General features: G+C 53.5%; 1 protein-coding gene across 16 annotated transcripts in view; it reads left to right on the top strand.

Annotated features, from left to right (window-relative positions):
- SCRIB (scribble planar cell polarity protein) overlaps positions 1–13,921 on the top strand; it is a 134,452-nt gene that overhangs the window by 68,993 nt on the left and 51,538 nt on the right. For all 16 annotated transcript variants that reach the window (XM_064706832.1, XM_064706822.1, XM_064706828.1 and 13 more), the window contains 5 exons: positions 628–708; positions 6,143–6,391; positions 7,198–7,308; positions 10,203–10,379; positions 11,507–11,623. In XM_064706832.1, the coding sequence (XP_064562902.1) occupies positions 628–708; positions 6,143–6,391; positions 7,198–7,308; positions 10,203–10,379; positions 11,507–11,623 (735 nt within the window). The remainder of the gene's footprint in view (positions 1–627; positions 709–6,142; positions 6,392–7,197; positions 7,309–10,202; positions 10,380–11,506; positions 11,624–13,921) is intronic.

Here is a 13,921-nt window from a genome sequence, read left to right as displayed (position 1 = left end):
AATGTCCCATCTAGCCTGGCTTCAGGCACTGCCAGGGATCCACAGCTGCTCTGGGCACCGTGTGCCAGGGCCAAACCACCCTCAAAGGGAACAATTCCTCATTCCCAATGTCCCATCTAGCCTGGCTTCAGGCACTGCCAGGGATCCACAGCTGCTCTGGGCTCCCCGTGCCAGGGCCAAACCACCCTGCCAGGGAACAATTCCTGCCCAATGTCCCATCCAGCCTGGCCTTAGGCACAGATCTAGGGGCAGCCACAGCTGCTCTGGGCACCCTGTGCCAGGGCCTCACACCCTCACAGGGCAATATTCCTGCCCAGTATCCCATCCGTCCCTGCCCTCTGGCAGTGGGAAGCCATTCCCCTTGTGCTGTCACTCCAGGCCCGTGTCCAAGTCCCTCTCTGTCTTTTTTATAGGAGGGTGGCTGTGGCTCTGAATCCGTGCCAGTGACATCCAATCCCACTGCTGCCCTCCTGGCACAGATTCCAGGCCCTGGGCCCCGGCAGGATTTGCTGCCAGGGGCTCTGGGAGCAGAGGGTTTGTGTGGAGGGTCAGGGCAGGGGGGAGCACTGAGAGCTGCCTGGGTCTGGGGACAGCCCGGGCTGCTGTGACCCTGTGCCTGTGCTGCAGGGCATCTTCATCTCCCGGATTGCAGACGGTGGGGCCGCGCACCGGGACGGGATCCTGCGCGTCGGGGACAGAGTCATCTCGGTGAGTGCCGGGCAGGGGCTGCTCCTCTGCCCCTGGAGCTGCACTTTGGGCTCCTTTCTTCAGCTCTGAGCCTGCTGGGAGAGCGGTTAATGTGGGTGGGTCTGCCCTGTCTGGGGCTGGGTGCAGTTACACCTGCCCTTTCCCCAAGGGATGGCATGGAGGGAGGGGACACAGCAGCACTGCCCAGCCTGGGGGGCTCTGCCACGGGGAGGGGGAGCCCCTTGGGCCACAGGGAGCTGCCCAGGGGTGCTGTGGGGAGCACCATGGGGCACAGTGGGGTGGAGGGAGCTGCCCACAGGTGCTGTGGAGTAGGGCAGGGGTACCCCAGTGCTTCCCTGCCTCACATGGAGCTCCGGCCCTGCCGTGCTGTCGCTGCGGATCTCACTGCTCTCACCTGTGTCTCTGCCTCCTGCTCCTCACTCCCCTCCTGCGGGAGCCTTCCTCAGCCTCCTGACCCTCCTCCCTCGCTGCATGCTGCCTCTGGGAAGCTCCAGCTCCTGGTGCTGGTGGTGGTTTCTGCCCAGCTGCTGTGGTGAGAGCACAGCGCTGGCGTGAGTAAGCACTGATACAGCCTCGTCAGTGCTGGCTTCTGTCTGCTCTATCCCTGGGCTGGGGCTGGCTTGGGTTTGCTCAGGCACAACGTTTTAGGGCAGGTCTGACACTTGGCAGCAAGCTTGAAGTGGTATGGCATCTCTCACCCCCTCCCAGTGCTTAAACCAGAATCGAGCCCTGACCCTGATTAATGCCAGATTATTTTGGATTTGCTCATGGTTTGATGCTCCATGGTACAGAGGCAGTACTGAGGCCCATCATTTGGGATTGGTTTGCTTGACCTGTGGAAAAAGGAGACACAAAACCTTAGAACAGATTCAAAAGTCAAACCTGCCCCCACCCTGCTTCACTGGCTCTATTTATATCCATGGGCAGCTTCATAGGAAAAGCAGATCCAATTCCCTGGTAATAGCTTGCATGGATTCCTCATGGGATGTGTGAGTTCAGGGCTCACAGAGCTGCGGCCTCTGCTGGATTTGGATGTGGCTGAGGTGCTGCTGTCATTATTCCTGTCACCCCCAGTGGAGTCCCTTGGCTACCTGTGCTCAGGTGTGTGTGACCATGGAGGTTTGGTCATTATTCCTGACACCCCTCAGTTCCCTGTGCTCAGGTGTGTGTGACCATGGGGATTTGGTCATTATTCCTGACACCCTCAGTTCCTGTGCTGTGTGTGACCATGGAGGTTTGGTCATTATTCCTGACACCCTCAGTTCCTGTGCTGTGTGTGACCATGGAGGTTTGGTCATTATTCCTGACACCCCTCAGTTCCTGTGCTGTGTGTGACCATGGAGGTTTGGTCATTATTCCTGACACCCCTCAGTTCCCTGTGCTGTGTGTGACCATGGAGGTTTGGTCATTATTCCTGACACCCTCAGTTCCTGTGCTGTGTGTGACCATGGAGGTTTGGTCATTATTCCTGACACCCCTCAGTTCCTGTGCTGTGTGTGACCATGGAGGTTTGGTCATTATTCCTGACACCCCTCAGTTCCCTGTGCTGTGTGTGACCATGGAGGTTTGGTTATTATTCCTGACACCCCTCAGTTCCTGTGTGACCATGGGGGTTTGGAGGTTTGGTCATTATTCCTGACACCCCTCAGTTCCTGTGCTGTGTGTGACCATGGGGGTTTGGAGGTTTGGTCATTATTCCTGACACCCCTCAGTTCCTGTGCTGTGTGTGACCATGGGGGTTTGGTCATTATTCCTGACACGTCTCAGTTCCTGTGTGACCATGGGGATTTGGTCATTATTCCTGACACCCCTCAGTTCCTGTGCTGTGTGTGACCTTGGAGGTTTGGTCATTATTCCTGACACCCTCAGTTCCTGTGCTGGGCTGTGTGTGACCATGGAGGTTTGGAGGTTTGGTCATTATTCCTGACACCCTCAGTTCCTGTGTGACCATGGGGATTTGGTCATTATTCCTGACATCCCCAGCATGTTCCCCTCAGTTCCTGTGCTCAGGTGTGTGTGTGACCATCATAGAGGTTTGGTGCTGAGCACCAGCTGAAGCTCAGATCCCATGCTCACCTCTGAGGAGTGCAGGAACATGTCACCTTTCAGGAGAGCACTCCCAGGACTTCCAAGCCTACTTCCCACACTCTTTGGAAGCAGCAGTTTTCCTTTTTTATTGGAACTCTTCCACGATGCCATGTTGTCTAGGATGTGGGTGCAGGTTGCCTGTATCTGCATGGGGAAGGAGAGGACCTCACTGGGGACAGGGCCCATTTCCAAAGCTGTCCTCTCCTGGTCATGCTCAGCTCTCACTTTGCCAAAGAATTCTGTTTTCTTAAGAAAATAAATACAGCACAGAGCTTCCTGCTCTTCCCCTGTGCTCTAAATCCTCCTGGACTTTTCTTCAGGAGAAGAACTGAGATTGCACCTTTGCCTTTCTTAGGGGAGCTTTGAGCACAGGGGTTGAGGAGCCCAGCTGGGTCCCACCTGAATTAACACCCCTCAACATGGCCCAGTGACTGTCACTCATTCCCTGTGTTCCAGTGTCTCTTGGGACTCATTCTGGGGGAGAAGACTCCGGACAGGGACTGCTGGGGGGTGCTGCAGAGCTGGAGCTGTGGGATGGGAATCCAGCAGGGAGGGTGCAGGACTGGGAGCTGATTTTTTGGGGACTGGGAAGAAAATTGCAAAAAAATTTGAGAGATGTAGGATAGTGGTGGGTGACACGTGCAGTCCTAATGATGCAGTGTGACCCCTTAGAGACTTGCCAGGATAATATAATTCCCTGGCACACAGAGAATAATATCATTCCCTGGAACTTTCCCTTCCCCATGGCACTTAGAGGGCCATGCTGCATGGCTGGCCTTGCTCTCCAGCTAGGTAAAGGCCATGGAAAATCACCTGCCACAAAAGCTGTGTGGCCACCAGGATTCCAGGCAGGGGAGAGTTACTGGGTGAAATGCTCCAGGGGCTGTTACATTTGAGACAGATGTGGTGATAGAACCAAAGAGCCAAGTCTCTGCTGGGTGTTGCCTTTGTTAACCATCAGAGGACCCCAGGAATCCTCCCTTCCCAGTCCCCTGCACACTCTGCTGGCTGCTGCTTTCCCTGCTCCAGCTCAGCCATCAGCAGGGCAAAGTGCAGGCTCCAGATGTGGAACACGGGGCAGACACAGCTGGTCCCAGACTCCAGATGTGGAACACGGGACAGACACAGCTGGTCCCAGATGAGCATGGGAGCAAGACAGGGCAGTGCCCTTGCAGGTGCACACCTGAGCACAGGTGGTGCTCACAGGGCAGCAGCACAGCCTGGTGCTGCCTCTGGCTCATCAGGGTTCAGCTTGCTGGGGGATGGCACAAATCCTCCCTCCCTCCATCACTCAGCCCAGTCAGGGCTGCTGCCTGCAGCTCTCCAGCCTCTGCTCCAGCAAACAGGGCTCCCAGGCACTCTGGTCACACCCAAGCCTCTCATCCAGCCTCTGCTCCAGCAAACAGGGCTCCCAGGCTCTCTGGTCACACCCAAGCCTCTCATCCAGCCTCTGGGCCACCTCTTGAGTCTTCCCACATTTTGGATTCCTGCTTGTTGGCTGTTCCAGCTTGAGTTTTACCAGCAGCTGTGCACATGTGCCCCGAAAGAGTGAGCTAGCCCAGTAAATACAGAATGTGGGGAGAGGCAGAGCAGATGTGCACTCAGACCCAGGGCTTGGCCACACCAGCACTGACCAGCAGCCTCCTGTTCTCCCCTCTATTTCCCCGTGCTTGTTCCTCACCTCCAGCCCTCTTCCTGTTCTGCTGAACGTCCCATAACAAGTGCTGCATATCCCCACAACACCTCCCTCAAGCTTCCTGCAGCCACTTGGCCCTTTCCTGAAAGAGATGTGCTGAGACAGCCCCTCATAATCCCCATTTCTTCTGCACACTAGTTGCCAGGTCTGGTCACACTCCTCTAATGTGGGGATTCCTTTGTGTGATTGCTTTTGGTGACTCTTTGAGAGGATCCATGTGCTGATTCCTTTGTGTGATTGCTTTTGGTGACTCTCTGAGGATCCATGTGCTGATTCCTTTGATTGCTTTTGGTGATTCGAGGAGGATCCATGCTCTGATTCCTTTGTGTGATTGCTTTTGGTGGCTCTCTGAGGAGTATCCATGTGCTGATTCCTTTGTGTGATTGCTTTTGGTGATTCTTTGAGGAGGATCCATGTGCTGATTCCTTTGTGTGATTGCCTTCAGTGACTCTCTGAGGGTCCATCTGGGCTGCCTGAGCCGTGTGTCTGTTACCTGCACTCTCTTAGGGGCTGTGCACCACCTGTGTGGTTCGTTTGTCTCCTTTCCTGCTTGGTGCCCTGTCCTGTGCCCAGGCCCCTCTCATCCTTCCTCTCCCTATGGGCATGTGCCAGCTGCTGCCCTGGCATCCTTCTGGTTTGTGCCAGAATTGTCCTTTGGGGACAATGCTCTCAGCAGAGGCGACACTGGGCTGTCTGAGGAGAGCAGTGCCCACAGCCATGGGTAGGACAGGGTGCTGGGAGGGTCATGGGGGTCTGGACAAAGCCCTGCATGCCAGCCTAGTCCAGAACCTGCTCTCTGGGAAGAAGCTGGGGAGTTACAATAATATTTCTGGGGATCAGGCACTGGGGAGCTGCCCTACAAGGCCCAGTTGCTGTGGCTGTTACAGTCATGTTGTTATTTCATGAGATGAGGAAAGCCCATCTTGCAGCTCCTTTTTTCATGTGTTCATTTTGAAAAGCTTTTCCAGAACCTAATGACTAGACACCTTTTGATTTTCAGCTTTTTCCTGTCTGGTTTTGTTGCTCTGGCTGTGTTCTCTCAGCTCAGTTTCTGCCCCTTGTACATCCATGGAAAGCAGTCACATCCTCTGAGTTTCTAGGGAGGCAGTTTTAAATCCTAATTTTGTAGGAAAGGCTCTCTGTCCTTTCACATTTCTCTGTATCTGGGGTCACTTTTAATGCCTTAGAGCTGGCTACCATGCCCTTCTCAGCATGGGCAGCCAGTGGGGCAGTGACCAGCGACAGGTCCTGTCAGCCATCAAATCCTGCCCGTGGTGTCTGTGTCAGGGCTTTGGGTGACAGATGAGGGCAGGTGCCTCAGTGACACAGCAGCAGCTGCTCCTGCACGTGCCTGTGTCATGGCACTGCTGCTGGAATTGCTGGTTTTGCCTCTCCCACGTGGAGACGTTTGGCTGTGGCAGGTGGAACATCGCCCCTGGCCCGTGTGAGCCCCTGGAGCACCGTGTCAGGGAATGGGGGAATGGGGCAGGAGAGCTGAGCAGGAAGGAAGCTGGGGTCAGTGGGGATTCCCAGGTGTCTGTGCCCCTTTGCCAGGTCAGAGGGAGCTGGGAGCCCCCGAGGTGCTCTGGGGCACAGGTGGCAGCAGGACAGGGCTCGCAGGGCTCGGCCCTGACGCCGGCTTTGTTCCAGATCAATGGGGTAGACATGACAGAAGCCAGGCATGATCAGGCCGTAGCGCTGCTTACCGCGGCCTCCCCCACCATCGTGCTGCTGGTGGAGAGAGAGGCCAGGGCAGAGGAGCAGCCCGGCGAGGGGGGCTCGCCCCGCGCCCGCATGCACTCCCCGCCACCGGGACCCGGGGACAGCCTGAGCCTGCCCGAGGATGCAGCCAGGAACCACCTCCTGAGCAAGGGGCTGGAGGACCAGTACCCCATCGAGGTGAGCTTGGCTTGGGGGGCACGGTGTAACCCTGAGAGATGGGTCTTGTGGTGGGAACCAGCCTGGTGGGTTATTGGGGCTGGAGGATCAGTACCCCATCGAGGTGAGCTTGGTGTAATCCTGAGAAATGGGGATGGGGATGGGGGTCAGCCTGCTGGGTTATTGGGGCTGGAGGATCAGTACCCCATCGAGGTGGCCTTGGCTTTGGGGGGCATGGTGTAACCCTGAGAGATGGGTGTGGGGGTCAGCCTGGAGGGTTGTTGGGGCTGGAGGATCAGTACCCCATCGAGGTGAGCACAGTGTAACCCTAAATGATGGGTGTGGGGATAGGACCGGCCTGGAGGGTTATTGGGGTGGAGGGTACCTGAAATCCAGATCCACCCTCTGTCATGGGTAGGGACACCTTCCACTATCCCAGCTTCCTTCTAGCCCTGTCCAACCTGGCCTTGAAAACTTCCAGGGACGGGGCAGCCACAGCTTCTGGAGCACCCTGTACCAGGGTCACCCCATCCTCACAGGAAAGGATTTCTCTTCAATATCCCATCTAGCCCTGCCCACTCTCAGGGAGAGCCTGTTCCCCCCTGTGTCACTCCAGGCCCTTGCCCAAAATCCCTCTCCAGCTCTCCTGGAGCCACATACCAGCTCCTCTCCAGGTTGTGGAGTCCCACATGGGGAACCCCCTTGTCCCATGGGTGTTCACCCTGTGCTTACCCATCCAAAACAGCCCTGACTCTGTGTTTATCAGTGATTGTGGTGTGTAGGTGACATCCTTCATGGCCTTTGACACTGCTTTTTGTTCCCTTCAGGAAATTCACCTGGTGAAGGCAGGGGGTCCCCTGGGCCTCAGCATCGTCGGGGGCAGTGACCACTCCAGCCATCCCTTTGGCATTCATGAGCCTGGTGTCTTCATCTCCAAGGTACAGTCCCAGCAGAGCTGCCCTGCGTGTTCTGAGCTGTTGGTTGTTGGCATTAAGGTGAAGGATTTGGATGTGAGTCTGGCTGTACAGGATGGATTTGTGAAATAAGGGCATGGGAGAGGGATGTGTGAAGTTTGTACTGCAGGTGCTGCTCCTGGAGCCATCTGAGGGCATGTAAAAGCCTCAGACCTTTCTAATCCGTGCTGACCCCTTTGGAGGGATCCCAGTGTGCTTTTGAAATTGCTGGGTTCAGGTTGGCTTTAGTGAGTCCTGGGAAGATGCTGGCATTGTAGGAAGCCAGGCATTACTGGGAAGGTGCTGGTGGGACAGTGTGTGGCTGCTCTGCTGCACTCAGACCAGTGCCCTTGGATCCACATTGATCCTTTGATTCCATATTCCCATTCCAGTGGTGATGCCACACAGGGGCTGCACACACCTGGCCACTGCCTGCAGCCCATTCCCTCACAGTCCTGCACTTCCACACTCATGGGAATGGGGATGGTGCAGAGGACATCCCTGCAGAGCCCTTTCTGCTTCCTGACTGCTCTTGTCACCTGGAGGTGCTGAACCTGACTGACACCTGTGGCTGGGTTCACACCTTGTTAAGGGCTGTTTGGAGTTCTGGGGGTGATGCCTGCCAGGCCTCTCCCTTGGTGTGCCCATGGTTTTTATTGCAGTGCATCAGCAGGTCAGTGGGGCAGGATTTGCTCTTCTCAAAGCCTGACTGACTCTTTCCCACCATCCCTGCTGCCCACGTGCTCACAGATTTCACCCTTTCCTTGCTGGCTCCTTTGTTTCACCAGGAGCTCAGGTTTGGTTGTGTGTTCAGCTCTCAGAAGCCCCTGCAGAGCCCTGGGTGAGGACTGGAGCAATCCTGGTGCTGTCAGACCTGGTTACACTCACAGGCAAAATAATGGCAACAGTGGCGCAGGGTTGGCTCAGATTAAATTGGGAATATGGGAATAACATATGGAATAGCACTTGAAAGCACATCCCACTTCATTCTTCAGTGTTCCCAGTGTGTCACCTCTTGGGGAGTTTTGTCTGCAGAGAGGAGTCAGATCAGGGCTGCAGGGTGCTGGAGGATGCCTGGGCACGCAATCACATCTCCAAGGAGAGAAGGACTGTCCTGGTTGAGACAGTCACAATGCAAAGCAACACGCTCCATTCTCAGAAGGCTTCAAACTGTTTTTATTACAGCATGCATGCTTTTTATACATTCTGTTGGAGTACCAGCCGTGGGTTTCTCTGGGGCTGGATTGAAGGCACTAAGACTGAAGATTGAAGACAATAATTCATATTCAGACTCAGGTGTTTATTATTTCTTATCAGTAAAACAGTCTCACTGCTGTGAGTTCAGCAGTTTTTCATTAGAAGGCACAGAATGGCCAACAATCTCTTGTTACAAAGTCTTTTAAGACTAAACTATCCAATTAAGAACTGACACCTGGATTACTTTCCCTTTTAACCCAATAACTGATCCCAAAGAGCCCCCAGTGGGGACTTTTCTGCCCAATTACAAAATGCCACCCAAACCCATGGAGAAGGAAGAAGAAGCATGAAGAAGAAACCCAGGATGACACCCTGTGCCCTCCACCTTGCTTCCATCCACAACACACTAAAAATCCCAAAACCTCAATTTCTCACCCAGTGATACACCTACACTGCTCTCTATAATCTATTTCACACTTTTTTGGATTCTTGTCTATCTTGAAGTCCGGGAAACTTTCTCCATGAATGAGGGTCAAGGTCAGTGGTGCCCTGGGGGTCAGGGCACCACAAAGCAGACAGTGTGTGCTCCTGCAGGGTGGCAGCCCTTGTCAGGGTGACAGCCCTTCTCAGGGAATGTGCTGTGTCCACAGGTGATCTGTACAGCCTCCTGCAGGGTGGACAGCCCTTCTCAGGGTGACAGCCTGTCGCAGAGATGAGGCCTTTGCCGGGGTCGTGCCATTTGTCGGTGAGGGGAGACTCAGACACTCAATATGAGTGATAAGCAAGTTCAGTTTGTTGAAGAGAGCATCAGACACTTATACAGCCAGTAATAAGCTTATGAATATTCTGTAAGCTAAGCAATCTATTGGTTAAACTATACCATCAACTCTTCCTCATTCCTTAGGGGTTACATCTCTCTTTTCTCATGTCTCTTTCACTGTTTGTTATTCTACTGCAGCTAGGCTTCAAGGACATGCTATCTTACAGGTGCAGGACTTGGAATTAGCCACAGTTTTGTACTTTTCCAGTCCTTAGCAGCTAAATTCCCAACAACAGCCCTTCTGAGGGTGGCAGCCCTTCTCAGGAGGTGTGCTGTGTCCGCAGGTGATCTGTACAGCCTCCTGCAGGGTGACAGCCCTTGTCAGGGTGACAGCCCTTCTCAGGAGGTGTGCTGTGTCCGCAGGTGATCTGTACAGCCTCCTGCAGGGTGACAGCCCTTGTCAGGGTGACAGCCCTTGTCAGGGTGGCAGCCCTTCTCAGGGGTGTGCTGTGTCCATCCGCAGGTGATCTGTACAGCCTCCTGCAGGGTGACAGCCCTTGTCAGGGTGACAGCCCTTGTCAGGGTGACAGCCCTTCTCAGGGGTGTGCTGTGTCCATCCGCAGGTGATCTGTACAGCCTCCTGCAGGGTGACAGCCCTTCTCAGGGTGGGCAGCCCTTGTCAGGGTGACAGCCCTTCTCAGGGTGACAGCCCTTCTGAGGGTGGCAGCCCTTCTCAGGAGGTGTGCTGTGTCCGCAGGTGATCTGTACAGCCTCCTGCAGGGTGACAGCCCTTGTCAGGGTGGCAGCCCTTCTCAGGAGGTGTGCTGTGTCCATCCGCAGGTGATCTGTACAGCCTCCTGCAGGGTGACAGCCCTTGTCAGGGTGACAGCCCTTGTCAGGGGTGTGCTGTGTCCATCCGCAGGTGATCCCGCGGGGGCTGGCGGCGCGCAGCGGGCTCCGCGTCGGGGACAGGATCCTGGAGGTGAATGGCACTGACCTGCGCCACGCCACGCACCAGGAGGCCGTCAACGCCCTGCTCTGCAACAGCCAGGAGCTCAGCATGCTGGTCCGCAGGGACCCCCCTCCCCCTGGCATGCAGGTGGGGCTGGGGCAGCCAGAATGGGGCTCTGGGGCAGGCACAGAGGGGTTTGGGGCTGTTCTTATCATGGGGAGGGCTGGGGTAGGATACAGCCAGACTCCTGGCTGGGATTTCCTGCTCCTGACAGGGCTCTGGGGCAGGCACAGCAGAGTTTTGGGGCAGTTCTTGTCTGGGGCAGGTCTGGGGTAGGATACAGTCAGACTACTGGGATTTCCTGCTCCTGATGCCTTAGGCAGGGCTCTGGGGCTGTTCTTACCTGGGGGAGGTCTGGGGTAGAATACAGCCAGACTCCTGGCTGGGATCTCCTGCTCCTGATGCCTTAGCCAGGGCACTGGGGACAGTCACAGTGGGGTTCTGGGGCAGTTCTTACCTGGGGGAGGTCTGGGGTAGAATACAGCCAGACTCCTGGGATTTCCTGCTCCCAATACCTTGTGAAGGCTGGCCTAGAACAGAGGCTGGATGGAGCTAAAGTAGGGATTTATCTGGAGACCTCAATAGAACCACCTTGGGCAGCACAGGAGCCCAGCCAGGGCTACACCCAAGATGAACCCAAAAATTTTTTCACAAAAAAAAGGGATAACCGGTCACAGGGTCTCGTACTTCTGTAAGTTTTGGTCCATTAGCATATTGGAGTCAATTGTCCAATTACAGTTTTGGCACATGAAGTCCCATCCTTCTTGTTTTTCTCTCTCCAGCCCACGGTGTTTGTGCTCTTGGGGCTGAGATTTGGATCATTTGTCCTTGGTGCCCAGCTGGAGCAGGAATTGTTTTGTCTCCCTGCTCTGTGCACAGAGGTCACCATCCCTTAATATGAAACCCAGATCCACGCTCTAAAGCAGCACAGAATGTGAAAAATATAAAAGCTGAACCTGAGGCACCACTCCTTTGGCAGAATCCAGTCACTTTTAAGTGTCTCCAGCTGGGTTGTGCTGAGGATCTCTTGTCATGGCTGTGGGACTCTGTCATCAGGGAACAGAAAAGGGCAGGTCCTCCCCAACAAGAATAAACTGCCAAATGAGGATGGGGTTAATTCAGGCCCTTTTCAGGGCATTTAGAGCTGTGGTCACTCCAAGGAGTGACCAAGCTGAACTTGGCCCACAAACAAGGAGTTTTTTCTGTGTTTCCAGGAAATTTGCATTGAAAAGGCTCCAGGAGAGAAGCTGGGCATCAGCATTCGGGGTGGAGCCAAGGGCCACGCTGGCAATCCGTTTGATCCCACTGATGAAGGCATCTTCATCTCCAAGGTACCAGAGCAGCACCTCTGCAGGGAGAAGGGTGAACCCTGGGGAGCTGCTGGAAAGCTCTCAGCTTTCACTGGTGCACCATCCTGGAGATTTTCCCTCCAGCAAAGGAGACAAATCCTTCACTGGTTCACCATCCTGGAGATTCTCCCTCCAGCAAAGGAGACAAATCCCTCACTCCTGCACCATTCTGGAGATTCTCCCTCCAGCAAAGGAGACAAATCCTTCACTGGTGCACCATTCTGGAGATTCTCCCTCCAGCAAAGGAGACAAATCCTTCACTGGTGCACCATTCTGGGGATTCTCCCTCCAGCAAAGGAGACAAGTCTTTGTCCTTGCATATTTCCTCCTCTACAACAGCTTCACAGTTTCTCATTTCATTTCCTGCTTGCCTTTATTTTGCTTTGTTTCTTGTCTTGTGTTTTTTCCTATAGGGCAAACCTACGCATCTTTCCTTGTCCCCACATTCCTGTTGGTCCCCCTGTGCCTGTCTCTTCCTGCCACTCAGACATGCAGGCTCTTTCCTCCTTCCATGGAAAGCACCAGGAATTCCTGTCCTTTTCTCCTGTGCCATGCACTGTCTGTGTGACTTTGTTCCTTTTTTAGGTGACTGCTTATGTCACACAAAATTCTCACATCAGTTTTCCTCCAGAAATTGCACGTTTTCTTGTTCAGCTTATGCTTATCACTTTATGCTTCTCCCAAACCCTTTCCAAAAAGTTTTTATTGCTTTTTCTTTGCTGGCAGCAGAGCTCTGCAATAAGTGGTGTCATTTTGGTCTGGCTGCTGACAAAGAGGACTCTGGGTGTTCACTTCATTGTCACTGATTCCCTCTTCAGCTGTTTTTTTGGGGTAGAAACTGATGTGAGTTATCCTCATGGCTGAAGACACTCCATAATTGGCAGTCAGCCCTGATAATTGATAATTAGCTGCTGCTAAGGCAAGGGAACATTCAGCATTTGTTGTTATGTGGCTGTAACTGTTTTATCTGAGTTCTAAAGATAAAATAATAAATTCCCTCTTTCAGAATGACAGTTGCACGTTCACGTGGGACATTTGTAAGGAAAAGAAAACCTGGGATTATTCTAACTGGCAGTTATTTTGAGTAGTTGGGTCTGGTTTTCTCTCCTGCCACATTACAGGATTTGGGGTGGAAGGTTCACAGTTTAGCCATGGCACAGAGTTAGTTTACCCCATCTCCCCTCCCTGTTTTTCCCAATACTTGCTGTTTTAGCCTGCAGAGAACCAAAATCCTGAATTTCCCTGTTCTCCCTTGAGCTGTGTTCCTCCCCTGAACCTCTCCTACCTGTTCTGTCTGGAGGGGTTTCCCTGCCTCTGCTTTTCCCTGGATATTTGCAGTAACCAGGAGACAAAGTGGTGCTTTTCCTCCTCTTCCTCTTTGCATGTCTGATCTCTGCCTCCTTTCTCCTTAGTTTGTCTTCATTTGCATTTCCATTGTGTCTCTCTCCCACCACAAAATGATTTCTCTTTCCATGAGATTCATCATGATGTGGCAGCTTTTCCTTCTCACCCGCCTCTTTCCTTGGTTACATGGAACCAGGAAGGCTTCTTCAGAAGGCTTCAAGCTGTTTTTATTACAGCATGCATGCTTTTCATACGTTCTGTCTATGGGGTACCAGTTGTGGTTTCTCTGCATCTGGATTGAAGGCACTTGAGATGGTAGTTCATGTTCGGACAACAAATTTCAAATTCACCTTTTTTTACCTCACACAAAGGATTCTTCCACACCTCCATCAGCCTGTACAGGTTCTTCCTGCTCTGCCCTCTCCACAGTACCTGCAGATCCTCCCCTGCCTTGCAGCTGCAGGCTGTTGTTTCCGTTCCCTGTGTGTGCTGTCACCCCTCCCTGTCCCCAGGCTCTCGTGTCCCCTCTGAGCTGCTGCAGTGGCCCCTGGTGTAAGAGCCTGAGTGAGAGATGCAGGACTCCAGGGGGCTCTCCAAAATGCAGTTTATGGTAGACAAAATGCAGTTTATTGTGTACAAAATGCAGTTTATTCCATCCAAGAGGTTACAGCAGCCCAGGGTTGTGGGTGACAGAGCTGTGCCTACAGCGGTCAGCTCCAGCTGCAGGCAGGCCTGGACACCCTTTGGTTTAGGTTACAATGCATTATATACTTTTCTTTTGGTTACAATACATTAGATACTTTTCTTTGCTGAGCATCTTGATACAGTAGAACCAATCTATACCTTAACTTTTATGTATAACCTGTCATAACTACTGTAATTACCATATTCTTGTTACTATTCTCCAGTCACTAAAAGTCAGTACATTACAGTTTA

Source organism: Zonotrichia leucophrys, chromosome 2 (assembly GCF_028769735.1).
Source record: "Zonotrichia leucophrys gambelii isolate GWCS_2022_RI chromosome 2, RI_Zleu_2.0, whole genome shotgun sequence".
Classification (NCBI taxonomy): domain Eukaryota; kingdom Metazoa; phylum Chordata; class Aves; order Passeriformes; family Passerellidae; genus Zonotrichia; species Zonotrichia leucophrys.
The sequence above is the reverse complement of the archived record's forward strand: the minus strand, read 5'-3'. Positions and strand labels throughout refer to the sequence as shown.